Source organism: Alligator sinensis, unplaced genomic scaffold (assembly GCF_000455745.1).
Source record: "Alligator sinensis unplaced genomic scaffold, ASM45574v1 scaffold1836_1, whole genome shotgun sequence".
NCBI classification, from domain to species: domain Eukaryota; kingdom Metazoa; phylum Chordata; order Crocodylia; family Alligatoridae; genus Alligator; species Alligator sinensis.
The window spans coordinates 156827-171435 of NW_005843371.1; the positions used below are offsets into that span (position 1 = coordinate 156827).

General features: G+C 55.2%; 1 protein-coding gene across 2 annotated transcripts; it reads left to right on the forward strand.

Annotated features, from left to right (window-relative positions):
• Positions 1-3527: 3527 nt before the first annotated feature.
• Positions 3528-14588, forward strand: LOC102374870 (myogenesis-regulating glycosidase). Of its 2 annotated transcripts, none has more exons than XM_025195011.1 (2): positions 3528-4325; positions 12033-14588. In XM_025195011.1, exons 1-2 carry the CDS (start codon positions 4156-4158, stop codon positions 14257-14259), a joined length of 2397 nt encoding a protein of 798 aa, XP_025050796.1. In that variant the 5' UTR covers positions 3528-4155; the 3' UTR covers positions 14260-14588. The 2 variants fall into 2 exon arrangements, with proteins under 2 accessions (XP_025050796.1, XP_006038566.1); XM_006038504.3 differs by lacking the exon at positions 3528-4325 and adding an exon at positions 4370-4636.
• The last annotated feature ends 21 nt before the right edge of the window (positions 14589-14609 follow it).

Sequence of the window (14609 nt, forward strand, 5' to 3'; positions counted from 1 at the left end):
ACAGCAATGCCCATTCCCCAGATGCAGGTTATACCAGGAAGAGCACCGTCCTGTGCCGATAGCATCGTCTCTAGCAGGCCTCTGGCCAGCTTAAAAGCATTGGCAAGTGCACACACACGTGTGTCACAGACACGCACGCACGGTGCTGTACGTTTTCACCTTTCACACGGTCTTAAAGGGACATTGGCAGGTCAGTGGGGCTTTGCCAAAGCTCCTTATGAGGCCTGCCCATCACGAACCAGGCTGGGGACACTCACCTGCGTGCACGCGCAGGGCAGGGAGGATGCCTCGGTCTCCTCCTTGCCGTCACCAATGGCTGGGCCCCATCTGGTCACTACCAGGGGGTCTCCAACAGCCTCCCCCCACTCAGGGCAGCCCCCAGCAGCCTCCCGGTCTCTGAGATCCCTTCAGTGGAGGTGAACCCAGGCTCTCCCTCTGCTCTGACTCCTTGCTGCTCCTTTGCTGCAACCCCAGAGCATCCAGGAGCCCGGTGCGCTCCCCGCAGCAGCTTCCTCTCCTCTCCCACCCCCTCCCCAAGGCAGCCAGGCCCCTGGGAGTCTCCACTATTCCCAGTCTACCAGCATACTTACTCCTCACAGAAGCTGCCTTCCCACCCTCCAGCTGCTTCCTCCAGCACACAGCCCAGGCTGGGTGCAGCAATCAGCATTAATTGAACAGGGCTGGCCCGCCCCACCCCATTACAGGGCCTCTGGGGAAGGAGAGGGATTCCCTGCATTGTCCTATTAAGGCAAGGAGCAAAAAGCAGCAGGTGAAATTCCCTAGCTGTGGACCTTAAAACTGGCAAATTCAACTGTTTAGATATAAGGGAAAACTTTCTCACTAGGACAGTAAAGCACTGGACCAGGCTCCCCAGAGAGGTGGTGCAGTCTTCATCCTCGGAGGTTTTGAAGCCCCGGGTAGACAAAGCCTTGGCTGGGATGATGTAGTTGGGGCTGGTCCTGCTTGGAGCAGGGGGTTGGACTGGATGTGACCTCCTGAGCCAGCCCTCATTTTCTGCGATTCAATATTTACACCAATGATTCTTAATCGGGGTGCCTTGAGATCCGTTCAAGGGTGCTGCAGGCTGGCACGCAGTGTTACCACCGTTCAGTGTACAAACATGATTCGCAAGATCAACCCAGAGACTCCCTATAGCAATCCGGCGTGTTAAAGCTGTTCTGATCTGTTGTGATCTATCTGCGTTCTTCTGCAACACAAGCATTGCTCTCGTATTTATCTGCGCTCAAAAAAGCGAGTGAAAACGGTGCTGGCATTTTCCGAGGGGGTGCCTGGAGTCTAGTGAGAGGCGCCTCGAGTTGCGATCCACTGGCTTGCACGGGCAGAAATGAGGTAGACAGATTTGGCAGTGCAAACTTGCCAACCCCAAGCCTCCACAAGTGCTCTTAATTGGAGGGACGCAGCTCTCACAGTTGCAGGTGCTTTGCTTGCTTTTTCTTCAGCCTTTAGGATTCATGTTTTCCACGGTCTTGTTCCCCCTCCGCAATGAGAAAGGCAAGACACTTACTCCTTTAATAAAATGGGATTTTTCACATGATAACAGTGCCCCAGGAGATGGATGGCTCTGAAAACTAAGCAATACTGTGAAAAGCTGGAGAGTTGGCAGCACAGCAGATGACGCTCATGGTTAAAAGGAAATCCATCTTGTTAAAACTTGTTTTGGATCATTAAGAAGGTGCTAGGGTCATAGATAAAGCCGCCTTTATCACTGGTTCAATCAGACTGTTTCCTTTTTTATTTTCTTAGCTCTCTGATCAGGTGTTTAAGCAGGACTATAAAGCAGCTTGGGCGGTCTGTTTGCAGTAGCTTGTACTGGGGTGCAGAATTGGACCACAGAGCACAGGTCAGTCCCTAGGACAGACCTGGACTGTGCAGAGCTTTGGCTGTCAGCTATTCTTGCAAGCTTGCCTGGTCCCACAGGGACCACTGCCTCCACATACATACATACATACATACATATATATATATATATATATATATATATATAGGGCCCTCTGTGGGGGCAAGCATCCTGTGGAGTGGGCAATGGCAACCCAAAGTAGCTGCCCCTTCTGTCCCTCACCCCTGTGCCCGTGTGATCCAGCAGTGTCCCCTCCTGCAGAGACAGGACATGCATGTAGATGGTCTGTAGCAGGGTCATTGCTGTCTTTAAGAGCAGGCTGCCCTGGTTTGCTAACTGGCCCGCACCGCAGGAGGTGTTTGTTCTCATACCCAAAGCAGCTGTATGCTCAGCAGTGCCAGCATCAAGCATTCAAAAATCAGAGGATTGGGTAAAACCTCATGGGGGAGATATTAATTCTGAGGTTCTCTTGATTTGCTGTCTGATTTTTGGCCCCACTTCAGGCCCCCCTCCATAACTGGAAGGAGCAGCATGTGCTCCTTTGGAGAAACTGAAAGCGCGGGGCTCCTGGGATCCCTTGACTCCAGGAGACGGTGCTTTACGGAGTGGGGCGGCAGCTGGCTGGCAGCCCTGCCCCGCAGCAGCGAGGTTTCTGTGATGGGAAGAGATGCGTGAAGTTTCTAGAGAAGGCCTGTGTGAAAAGGCATGGGCTGTTTTGCGAGACAAAGCTGAACGCTGCTCCCGGAGAAGCTGTGCTGTTACCGTGCGCGGTGCACGTCACGCCGGGCGCCTTGCACCATCCCAGCTCCACACACGCGCTCTCCATGCACTGCTGTCTGCCCGCGGCCTGGCCTGGGTGTCCGCCAGCACGGGAGCACACGCTTATCGGCGATCGGAAAGATGAGGCCGCCCGGCCCCAGGAAGTGGAATCTTAGCCGGGCTTATTTTTAAACTGCTTAAAATACACAGACCTACATTTCTGGGGGCCAGGTGGCCTCGAGACCCAGGGATTTGCAGGGAGGTATTTAAAGGGTGAGGGCCATGCCGTGTGGGTCGTGCTAGGGTTTCACTAGCAGCCTGCGAGGTGGTGCCAGCACGCTGGGGTCACCAAGAGCAGGTGGTGGTGGCTGGCGCAGCTGCTGGGTAGTGCCCCGGTGATGGAAAGGCTGGGGCAGTGTGTGCATGGCGGGGTGGGGGGGATAACCAGTTTGCTGGCCTCTCGCTAGAAAGCATCACTCAGACAGGAGGCATGAAGCACCTGCCGGGAGCCCGGAAAGCAGCACAGCCCCATCGAAGCCATTGCAACCAGCAAAGGCTTGGCTTCTTTTTTGCAACGCAAAGGGTCATCACCCAAAAAGGCACCTTGGTAGGGACACGAGGGCCCTTGCTGTTCCTAGGAAGCAGTACCTAGGGGTGAGGCCTCTGAGAAGTGGGTTGAACTAGAGGATCTGTGAGATCCTTTCTCCCCCCAGGATCCTCTGGGTCTACATCTCCAGGTGCAAGGATGATACATAGGTTTATCCAAGTGGTTGCATTTCTCCACAGAGACCGATCCTATCACGCTGATATTAATTTCTCATGAAAGGCGCTGCTCAAGTGGAAGGGGCTTTTCGTTTGGATGCTGAGGTCCTGGGACTACTGCCCACTCATTGCTGCGGCCCCAGCTTTCCCCAGGGCGATGCGGGTGCAGAGATGGGAAGTCCGACAGCCGGGAACTGACGGGCAGAGCAGTTCGGCGGCTGAGCTTCAGTGCTCAAGTGACACGTCTTGCACACCCAGCGCTCCCGGTTACCCGATCCCCGTGGGTGTAATTCACTCCGGCGCTTCACTTCGGAGAGCTTCGGCAATGCATACGTTTCACGCCAGCCTTTTGCAGCGGGGGTCAAGCCCACCCGAATGAGCTGCGCAGAGCCTTTATTCTGTCCCGTGGCTCCAGACTTTGAAGGGTCCGGGGTAAACGTGGCGCCTGAGAGTGTAAAGGTCTGTTGCTAAATGGCCTCTCGAAGCCGTATATGGCTTAAGCACAATTCTTGCTTCATTCGGGTCAAGGGGTGGATTTCCTCTTTTGTCTCGCTGGTGGCGTGTTGGGCAGCGTGCTTCGTCGGCACAGGGCAGCCTGCCTCCCGAGCAGTTGAGACCTGATTTATCCTACCCAGCCAGGCAAGGCCAGCTAACCTGACCTAATTACAGGCTACATCAAGGTTAGTGCTGTTGCCAAATAAAAACTAAGGTGACCCCAGCAATGAGAGAGGTGCAACTCCAGCTGTTCGGAGAACGGCGATCTTGTCCCGGGAAAAATGTTACGACCCCGGAATATTTTTCCATTGAAAATCGGGGTGAAGAAAGGCAGCATCTTTCACGAAATGAAATGCAAGAAGGGTTTCGCTTGGGGCTCCTCTGAAACGTGCGGTTTTGTTTCCATTCAAAACGCTTGGTTTGGATTTCAGCGCTACACTTTTCATGTCAAGTGAGTTTCAAAAGCAGCACAAACCATTTTGCACTCCCAAAATATCACAGATGGGATAAAGAGATCTTCAGGTGAAAGGAATCCAGCACCAGGGTCACCCGGGAGTGACGTGTTCCCAAGGCGAGGGCAGAACGGACACCTTTGATACGTCCCAGACACCAGGCACCGACTGGAAGGCTTTATTTTTTTCTTCCAGCTGGTAAAAATAGACGGCTGCCCGTGCCCTTGAAGGAGCCGAAACGAGATTCAGCACTTCAAAGCCTCTGGCAGTATCCAAGCGAGCCGTGACGCTGCTCACATCGGTTTCCAAGGTTGCTCATCGTATTTGTCAGGATTATGCCTACCGCAGCGGCCCCCGGTTCATGCCTTGCGGACAGCGTGCGGCTTCGGAGCCCCTCTGGTATAAGTCTTGAGCCTGGGAAATTGAAACGGAGGTTGGCGAGGAGCACAGCGTGTGCTGTTGTTGCTGCATCCTGCGACCCAGGGACGTTAGCCGTGGGCTGGTGAAGGTTAGGGATGACTTGGCCAAGGGACCGACTATGCATGGGTGCCCACTGTGCCAGGTGCTGTTCAGACAGAGAAGTGGATGATCCCTGCTGGAAAGAGCTTACCATACCAATAGAAAAACAGGCCCAGGGTATGGCCACGGGATACGACAAATAGCCAATGGCACGGAGCCCCGCAGCGCTGTTTTCGGAGGGCATCAGCTAAATGGCATGAAGCGGAGAGACGGGGCGCAGGGGGGCAGCGTAGGGGAGGTGGAGGAACGGAGGGGAGGGGAAGGGAAGGGTTGGGGCAGATAGCCCGGCACCTGGCTGAGAAAGTCCGCTCCAAGCTGTAAGGGCGTCTCTGAGCGGCCAGAGGTCCCCGCTTTGGCCGAATCTTTGGGTGGCTGCTCTGCAGGTCTCCAGGCCTCCGGGGAGTTCAAGTGCCCTTCCTATTTGTCTTTCCTGTTGGGGCGGGGGTGTCTGCGGCGCGGTTTCCTTTACCCACTTCCTTCCTGCAGATGTGTTTGGGCTGGGGGGGGGTCTCTTCCGGCCTTGTTTTCCTATGATTTATTTTTCACGCGTGGCAGCACGTGATGCTGGTTCACTAGGGCCACGTCCTCTTACTCCATACAAACGGTTGCCCTGACTCAGTGTAGCCAGCGCTTCTAGAAAAAGGGAACCAAGCTCCTGGGGAAGCCGAGCTCTTCCGCGTCCTGGGGCCAGAGCATTGCTGGTGGTGTCCTTCCAGGGTGATGGAGAGGCCTCCGCCTCTTGCATGCAAAAGCCAAGACGTTCAAAAAGCCCAGAGTCTGACTCCAGGCTGCGGCCTGCCTTAGCTCCCTGGGAAACTCGTGATAAAACCCAGTGGAGAGACAGGCCGACATCAGATGCAGGCCTGTATTTCCCATAGAGAGAAGCCTCTCTGAAGTGCTGCGTCTCCTGCGTTTGGCCCTTTCTCCAAAGCCGTCCATAGCACGGTCCATGCTGACCCCTCTTGCACCCACAGCCAAACTCTGACAGTCCCCAACTCTCCAGGGTTTGTGTGACTGAAACTCTGTGGGCGCGTCTACACACACACATTGACTGCTCCATAATCCAAATTACTGCACAGTACGGGCACATGTCTACACGTGCATGCCCGTACCGTGCAGTAACTATGGCGACTTACGCTGACTTGATCGTAAATTTGATACCTGCGTTATGCAGATATCAAATTTACGCCTGATTAGTTACTGTGCAGTAGTGCACATGTAGATGCCTTACTGCGCAGTAACACTGTGTGTGTGGACTGACTTGGGACCAACTTGAGTCCCAAGTCAGTTCACACAGCATTAATGTGCTTTAACACCTGCACGTGTAGATGCCGGCCGATTCCCACAGTAACTTACTGCGCAGTAAGTTTAAGCCAGCGTAAATGCACGTGTAGACACGGCCGGCGTGTGTGAGAAAAGTCCCCTCCTTTCCTCTCCTGGAGGCTAACGCTCCCCTAGCAGAGCCAGGCCTCCGCAGTCAGCTTGCCCGGGGGTGGCTTTGCTTGTTTGTTTTGCTTTCCTGCACTTGCTGATGGCAAATCTCTGGGAGGCTAATTTGGGACGTGTGGGCAAGGGCTTGTCACACAGCTCTCCCCCACCCCGGCTACCGCCAGCATCGGTTTCTTCCGCAAGCGAAGAGGAGCCCGGGGAGCAGATGACACAGAGCTCTGCTATTCTGAGACGGGCCAGGAGTCGAACCCCACCCCACTCTTCCTCCCGCTTCTGGATCGCAGGAAACTTTGCATAAAGCACATGAGCTCTCTGGCTCTGGGAGCTGTTTTCTTTTTCTCCCATTTGTTGCTGGCATCCCGAGAGCTTTTAGGCTGAGAGCCAGGTTGAGAGCATGATCAGACCCAGGCAAGCTGTCCTTGCTCAAGGCTGGCGTAGAATATAGCCTTCCCTGACTCCAGAGCAAAGCTTTCCCCTCTGCCGTCCATCCGACTGCCACCTCCACCTCCCTGAGCTGGGTGGCGTTCATGCGCCCGAGTGGGCTGGAGCTGGGACTTTTGGCTTGGTTACGACACAGCCCCTAGCACCCCGAGGCTCTGATCTTTGACGGGGGTTCCCAGAGCTTATTTTAATGTGACTCGTTAGGATGAAAGGGGTCTCTTCCCAGACATGGTTGCACGCAGCTTGAGTTAGACATATTCTAGCATTTTCTTACCCATTGCATTTGCATTTTCCCCATTGCATTTGCATTTGCTTACCCAAACCCTAAGCCCTCTTTTTGGCCTTCTGGCCCTTGACTTTCATTTGTAAATGGGATTATATTTATAACCTGAGCTCTAAAAAACCTGTTGACACCTCTCCATCTTCAGGAGCCCATTATTCACAGCTGCTGTGAGCCCGGGTCTCGTTACAGCAGAGGGAGAAATCGTCAGTGCCTGACACCGCGCTGAGGTTTTGCCTGGACGGTGACGGGGCCTTTGCGGCTGGTGGAGCTTTTGTTTCCAACTGCAAAGGGCAAGTGCCGACTCTGCGGCTGCGGCTGCGGCAGGGAGGGTGTTTTTGTTTTGTTTTAGATTCAGGGAAAATAATGAGCAAAAGCAAAGCGTTCCCTGGTGGAAACAGTGTGATCCCTGCCCAGAGCTGGCTGCACTTCAACAGCAGCTGGGAGGCAGCAACAGCCCCGAGGCCCGTGTAGCAATCCCGGATCTCAAGGCAGCCGCTCTACCTCCACTGCAGGTTGTGTATAAACAGTACGAGGAAGTTCCCGCCCTGTCTGTAGATAGAGATGCCGATGCCACGGTTATAACTCCATGTCTTCCACGATTTTCCCCAGGCACAACTTTCCTTGTCAGCCCCCTGCATCAGAAACCCCGCTCCTTTGAACCCTCCTCCTCCCCGCGATCTCCCTCACCCCGACACTCCTTCGCCTGCCTTGCCTGTAAGATGAACTACAAAACCCATGTCTGCTCAAGCAGAAGCAAGATGCTGAAAGCAAGGGGAAGGGTGCATGCACCCGTCTCGCCACTGTGCCCCCCGTTTCATCTGTGTGCTACCCAGGGCTCAGTCATCCCGAGCCCCTTACACCGCAGCGTGCCTGCCTGTTTGCAAGGGCACTGCCTCGCACCCCTTGCACTGCAGTGTGCCTGCCTGTTTGCAAGGGCACTGCCTCGCACCCCTTGCACCGCAGCGTGCCTGCCTGTTTGCAAGGGCACTGCCTTGCACCCCTTGCACCGCAGCGTGCCTGCCTGTTTGCAAGGGCACTGCCTCGCACCCCTTGCACTGCAGCGCTCCTGTCTGTACAAAAGGGCACTGCCTCGCACCCCTCGCACCGCAGCGTGCCTGCCTGTTTGCAAGGGCACTGCCTCGCACCCTGTTCTCTCCAGAGCTACTTTGCCTACAATTAACTGTCCGAAGGCACCCGGCAAGTGCCCCCCGTTTCATCTGTTGCCTGCTCGCAGGGCCGCTACCTCGCGCCCCTTACACCGCAGCGTGCCTGCCTGTTTGCAAGGGCACTGCCTCGCACCCCTTGCACCGCAGCGTGCCTGCCTGTTTGCAAGGGCAGTGCCTCGCACCCCTTGCACCGCAGCGTGCCTGCCTGTTTGCAAGGGCACTGCCTCGCACCCCTTGCACTGCAGCGTGCCTGCCTGCTTGCAAGGGCACTGCCTCGCACCCCTTGCACCGCAGCGTGCCTGCCTGTTTGCAAGGGCACTGCCTCGCACCCCTCGCACCGCAGCGTGCCTGCCTGTTTGCAAGGGCACTGCCTCGCACCCTGTTCTCTCCAGAGCTACTTTGCCTACAATTAACTGTCCGAAGGCACCCGGCAAGATGCGTGCCCTTATGTGAGCCCCAGCGCTCCTGCAAGTTGGAGCAGGGATGTCATGGGCACTCAGAGACACTCGTGTCACGCTTGGCTGTGACATGCCTGCCTGGAGGGTCACCGAACTGTGAGGATGGGCCTGTCTCAGTTTTACTTTCAACTGGGGGCAATGCTTGCTTCAGAGAGGAGGGAGAAATCCCCGCGACGCTCACCCAGGCTCCATCCTACCTTGGACAGGGGTGCACCTCCATAAGGCTCATTTGCAGGCATGCCGGGCTTTAGGGCTCCTACTACCTGAAGGCTTAAAGATAATCTAGCTGCCCTTTCCCTCCACCTGTAATGCCATCCTCGAGTCCATATGTGGAGGAAGCCGGGGCTCTGGGGAGCCTATCGCTCAATTAAACCTATCGCTCGTTCAGTGTAATCAGCCTTTAATTCTACCCTAATCCCATTTAAACCTACTAGGAGGCCAGGAAGGTAAGGACCTTCTGGGGGAGGGAGGAAAGGGCTGTGTCAGCCCAGACTTTGTGTCCTTCTGCTGTCTTATGAACCTCGCGTTCCCTCCAGGTCCCGGGCCCACTGTTTCCCTCTTGCTGCTCTGCCACAGGCTCCCTGTGTGACCCTGGGCATGGCCTTTAGTCTACCCCGTGCTTCATCTTCCCATTTGTAAACAAGGCTAAAACTTTCCTGCTCCACAGGAATCGCAAGGTGCTCTGGTGCTGGGGTGAAGACCACCCTGGAGGGGGGAAAATCTATCAGGCCTTTACTTTTTAAACCTTGGAGCAGCTGGAAGCACGCTGCAGGCTTTGATCCTCAGCCTCGGGCAGGCTTGGCCTTGAGGATGGCCTGTAAGCTTTTTGCAAGCACGTTCAGGCCAGGCGTGCGGGACTGCTGGTTGCAGAGCAGGTCTCCGGAGGAGCCCTGGTCCTCTGCGGCCAGGCTCTGTGCCCTGTTTCCCAACGGTCCTTCTGCTCCTGTGAGACGAGCAAGTTCGTTCATCCCGTTTTAGAGGAGGAGATGCTCAGGTGCAGGAAGCAGAAGTGCCTTGCTCCGAAGCTGTCCAGCAGGTGAGCAACAGAGCTGGAAATCGGAGCCAGAAGTCCTGACCCCAGTTCCCTGCTCAACTTGTAAGCTGCGTTTTCTCTTCTAAAGCACGAGGGACCCGGCAGACGCTGTAACCCAGGACACCTGCTGCACCTGCCTTCCCTCCCTGCGGATGGTTGTATTCCCAAAGCTCAGGGTTTCTCGCACGTTTTAGACCCGCTGACAGCCTTTAAGTGTCTTACTGAGCAGCATGCTTACTTAGCACAAGACTTTTGATTGCACAGAAGGAGAGGAGGGTCTATAGAGATGCAGTCTGTAGACTGGCTGTGATCCACTTGCTGTGTCCGGACGGATCACCAGTCATCTGCAGACCACCGTTTGGGAGCTGCTGGCCCGGCTTATTTCCATTATCAAGAGTCCGGAGCCACCGACCCCGCATGGAAACAAGTGCCCGAGTTGCAGCAGTCTGTCGATCCCAAATCAACCTCGTCAGCTGCCTTCGGACCCCCAAATAAGAGAGTCGTGGAAGACCTTCGAGCCACCATCTGTCCCATCGGGGCTTGGGGACGTGGGAATATGTCACGGGGAATGGGATGGGGAGCGAGATCCCGTCTGATCGCATTTTTTCAATAGGGGATGCACTCTTGTTTTGAAGCAGTGCAGAAGTAACGTGGGGAAAGTTAAGTTTCCGTGAGGAAGAAAACCAGACGTTTCATTATTTTCCACGTGAGAACTTTCTTCTAAAGACAGATTTTAGGGAAGCAGCCTCTTTCCTTTAATCAAACTATCCCTTGGAAGGAAAGCCTATTTTCCTGATTTTTTTTACTCAACAAAGATGGCATCTCTCCAGCTGAGATTCACCAAGGGCCAGTGAGGGGATGGGGACCGTGGGTGAGAAATACCTGGGCTTGTGTTTGGCCACGGACAGCTAACCGGATGGTACCTGATGGCCGGTCCTGCTGCCCAACCCCAGCCCTCCCCCTCCGGCTGCCTGTTTGCAGCTCTCCTTCCCGGCTCCGCTGTTCCTGGGCTCCTGCCTTCTCTCTTCTTGCTTGGCGTGTCCTTTCCTTTGCCCCCCTGAGCTGCGCTTGGCCGGGCAGAGCAAGCTGGCAGCCGGGCAGGATCCACGAGGATCTTGGCATCTCTGCATCAGAGAACAGGATTATAACAACCTGCCCTTGGCTGCCTCTGCTCAGACTATAGCCAGCTGGAGCGGAGCCAGAGGCAGGACCTGCACAAACTGGAGCTCAGGTGCCCAAGAGGAAAAGCCTGTAAAAGCTCTGAAGCATTCATTTTCTGCAATCCCTGTCCTCTCCCCCACTCCGCCCTGAGCGACTGGACATTTGTCCACGGGAGAGCGGCATTTCTCTTCCTTCTTGTGCATCCGTAATGATGGCTCAAGGTGCAATAAGTCTCCCTTAAACTATACTTCCAGGGTTTATCTTGAGTGCATGGTGAATGCAAGCGATAGGCAGGACCCCATCCGCGCCCGCCGGCCTCGGTCTTCAGTGGGGGAGCTTTAACCTTGAGATGACAGTGTCTTGCATTAGCACAGCTCATCTGGTGCTAATACACATGCCCTGATAAAATCACCCAGGGTGATAATACACCCTGCACAATAAGAGTTAAGGCGAGTGCAGCTAATCTGAGTTAAATCCAGAGTGGAGACAGCCGGAGATAGAAAGCCACATTGCTTAGAGATCATCACACAACTGTGTATAGCCCTGCCAGTTAGCACCGCCCGGGAAGGATGCTAACAGCTTACTGACCGTGGGTTTTGTGAGCAAACCATACAGATCTGCCTACTCGTTAGCAAGCGATCAGCTTTCGCCCATGCATGTCTGTTCATTTGCACTTAGCTGTAACGGCCCCAAGCATGCCATAAAATGTGACAGCTAGGATAATGAGCCGCTCAGCCCCAGGCAGGTCTGCGGGCAGCGGAGAGAGACTTGTGCCGATGCCAAGTGCAGGGGTAGAGTACACCTCGCTCCAACCTGCCCTAACAGACCTGTTGAAAGTTAACCCCTAAATCCCAGAGGGGGTAAAATATAGTAGTCTGCTTGCTGGAAAAAAACCCTCAAAAACTTAAATATACCAGTGCTCTTTCATGTGCACTGATGAATTGATTTAGGGTACATCTGCATGACCCACTGCCTTCTTCGGGACAGATCTGGTCCTTTTCATCCACGTGTCACATGGGTCCTATAAGTGCTGATTCTTGGTTAGGGGTTGGGTTTCCATTACGAGCTCAGAGTCTCATTCTCGGTGTCTGTACCAAAACGCTGGGGCCATGTGCTCGGTTGGACCTTAGCCGTGACCATGACTGATACAGATCCATTGGAGCAGTGCTTAAATCTCCTCCTCCTTTCTATTTCAGACACCGAGGATTGAATGGATTTGGAGTGGGAAGAACCGCTGGCTTCCTAACCCACTTACCCGGAGATCCAGAGAGGCATCCCACTGTGAGAAACAAGCCCTTTCCCATCCACAAGATCTCCAGACCCGGGCTTGACAGAAAGCCAGTTATCCTTTCATTTAGGCAAACGCTGTACAGAAAGGATAGCATCATGTATACGTTCCTACCCGAAAACTTCACCCCCATCAAACAGAAGGCATCCAAGGAGCTGCGGCCCATGATTGGGACGATAACCGTGGGGCTCCTGTTGTTCATCGCGGCGGTGGTGGCGTGGTGCTACTACACGGCGTCGCTCAGGAAGGCGGAGCAGCTGAAGACGGAGCTGATGGACTTGAGGAAGGACGGCTTCATCATCAAGAACCAGGACGGGGAGGTGGTCTTCAGACTGGCCTTCCAGTCGGGCACCCTCGACCTGGAGTCCTGCTCCAAGGAAGGGGAGATCTTAACCTGCACCCGGTCGGACAAGGGGAAGCTGAACTTCTTCATCCAGACCGTCAAGCACAAGGACACGGTGATGTGCTACCGCGTGCGCTGGGAGGAGTTCGTGGCCGACACGGTGGTGGAGCACACCATGTTCTGGGAGGACGCGCACTGGTACGGGGGCTGCGAGATGAGCGTGCAGCACTGGCCCATCCGGCTCCCGGGCTACCAGGAGCCCACGCCCTTCATGACGAGCGACGTGTACTCCTTCCGGGACAGCTTCGGGGGCATCCTGGAGCGGTACTGGCTGTCCTCGAAGGCGGCCGCCATCAAGATCAACGACTCGGTGCCCTTCCACCTGGGGTTCAACGCCACCGAGCGGTCCCTTTTCTTCCAGGCCCGCTACAAGGATTCGCCCTACAAGCCTCCCCTGGGGCAGCAGCCCTTCCCGGAGCTGAGCTACAGGGTGTGCGTCGGCTCGGACGTGACCTCCATTCACAAGTACATGGTGCGGAGGTATTTCAACAAGCCGTCCAAGATCCCGTCGGAAAACGCCTTCCGCTACCCGATCTGGTCCACCTGGGCCCTGTACAAAAACGACATCGACCAGGACAAGCTCCTGCGCTTTGCAGAGAAGATTAAGAAATACCGTTTTAATTGCAGCCATATCGAAATCGATGACACCTACACGCAGGCTTACGGCGACTTCGACTTCAATCCTCAGAAATTCCCCAACGTGACGGAAATGTTCAAGAAACTGAAAGAAGACGGGTTTAAAGTGACCCTGTGGACTCATCCCTTCATCAACTACAACTCCTCCAACTTTGGCGTGGGGATAGAGAGGCAGCTGTTCATCAAGGAGCCGACGGGGAGACTCCCCGCCATGGTGGAGTGGTGGAACGGCATCGGGGCCATCCTGGACTTCACCAACCCAGCGGCCAGGGAGTGGTTTCAGAGCCACCTGCGGCAGCTGCGCTCAAAGTACGGCATCTCCTCCTTTAAGTTCGACGCCGGAGAGACGAGCTACCTCCCGAAGCAGTTCAGCACCTTCCGGCCCTTGTCGGACCCCAGCATCTGGTCCCGCCGGTACACCGAAATGGCCATCCCCTTCTACGAGCTGGCCGAGGTTCGTGTCGGCTACCAGTCCCAGAACATATCGTGCTTCTTCCGCATCATCGACCGCGACTCAGTGTGGGGCTACGAGCTCGGCCTCAAGTCCCTCATCCCGACCGTGCTCACCATCAGCATGCTGGGGTATCCTTTCATTTCGGCGGACATGATCGGGGGCAACTTTTTCCCGAACAAGACAGAAGGAGCAGTTGAAATCCCCGACCGGGAGCTGTACATCCGCTGGCTGGAGCTGTCGGCCTTCATGCCCTCCATGCAGTTCTCCATCCCGCCCTGGCTCTATGACAAGGAGGTGATCGAGATTGCGCAGAGGTTCACGGAGCTGCACGAGTCCCTGGTCGCCCCTCTGCTGCTGGAGCTGGCCGGGGAGATCACGGACACGGGGGACCCCATCATCCGGCCCATCTGGTGGATTTCCCCGAGCGACGAATCCGCCCACAAAATCGACTCCCAGTTCCTCATCGGGGACACGCTCATGGTGGCCCCAGTGCTGGAGCTGGGGAAGCAAGAGCGCGACGTGTACCTCCCCGCCGGGAAGTGGCGCAGTTACAAAGGGGAGCTGTTTGAGAAGACCCCGGTCCTGCTGACGGACTATCCGGTCGACCTGGATGAAGTTGCTTATTTCCTCTGGGTGTCTTAACGGGCTCCCCCATCGGCTTCCAACTGCGGGATAACCATGCCTTACCTTAGGGTTTTGAACAACTAATAATTCTAATTGCACACTTTATTTGGAGTGGGGAGGGGAGCGACGTGGAGAGGAAGTCTGGGGATGGAGAAATGAATTGGACCTGCCTTGAGTATTTTTTTAATCAGTGGGAAAAGTTCTAATTTGGGTTGACGGTTTCCTTAAATATCTCTTGATCACTGCAGGAGGAAAGATAACCGTGTCCATCGACACAGGCAGGAAGCGAAGACCTCAGTTCGATAGCGGGTCAAGAGGTGAATGTATCGTATGGCTGGGTGGGGTGGCGCCGGGAAGGTTCTTTGGTT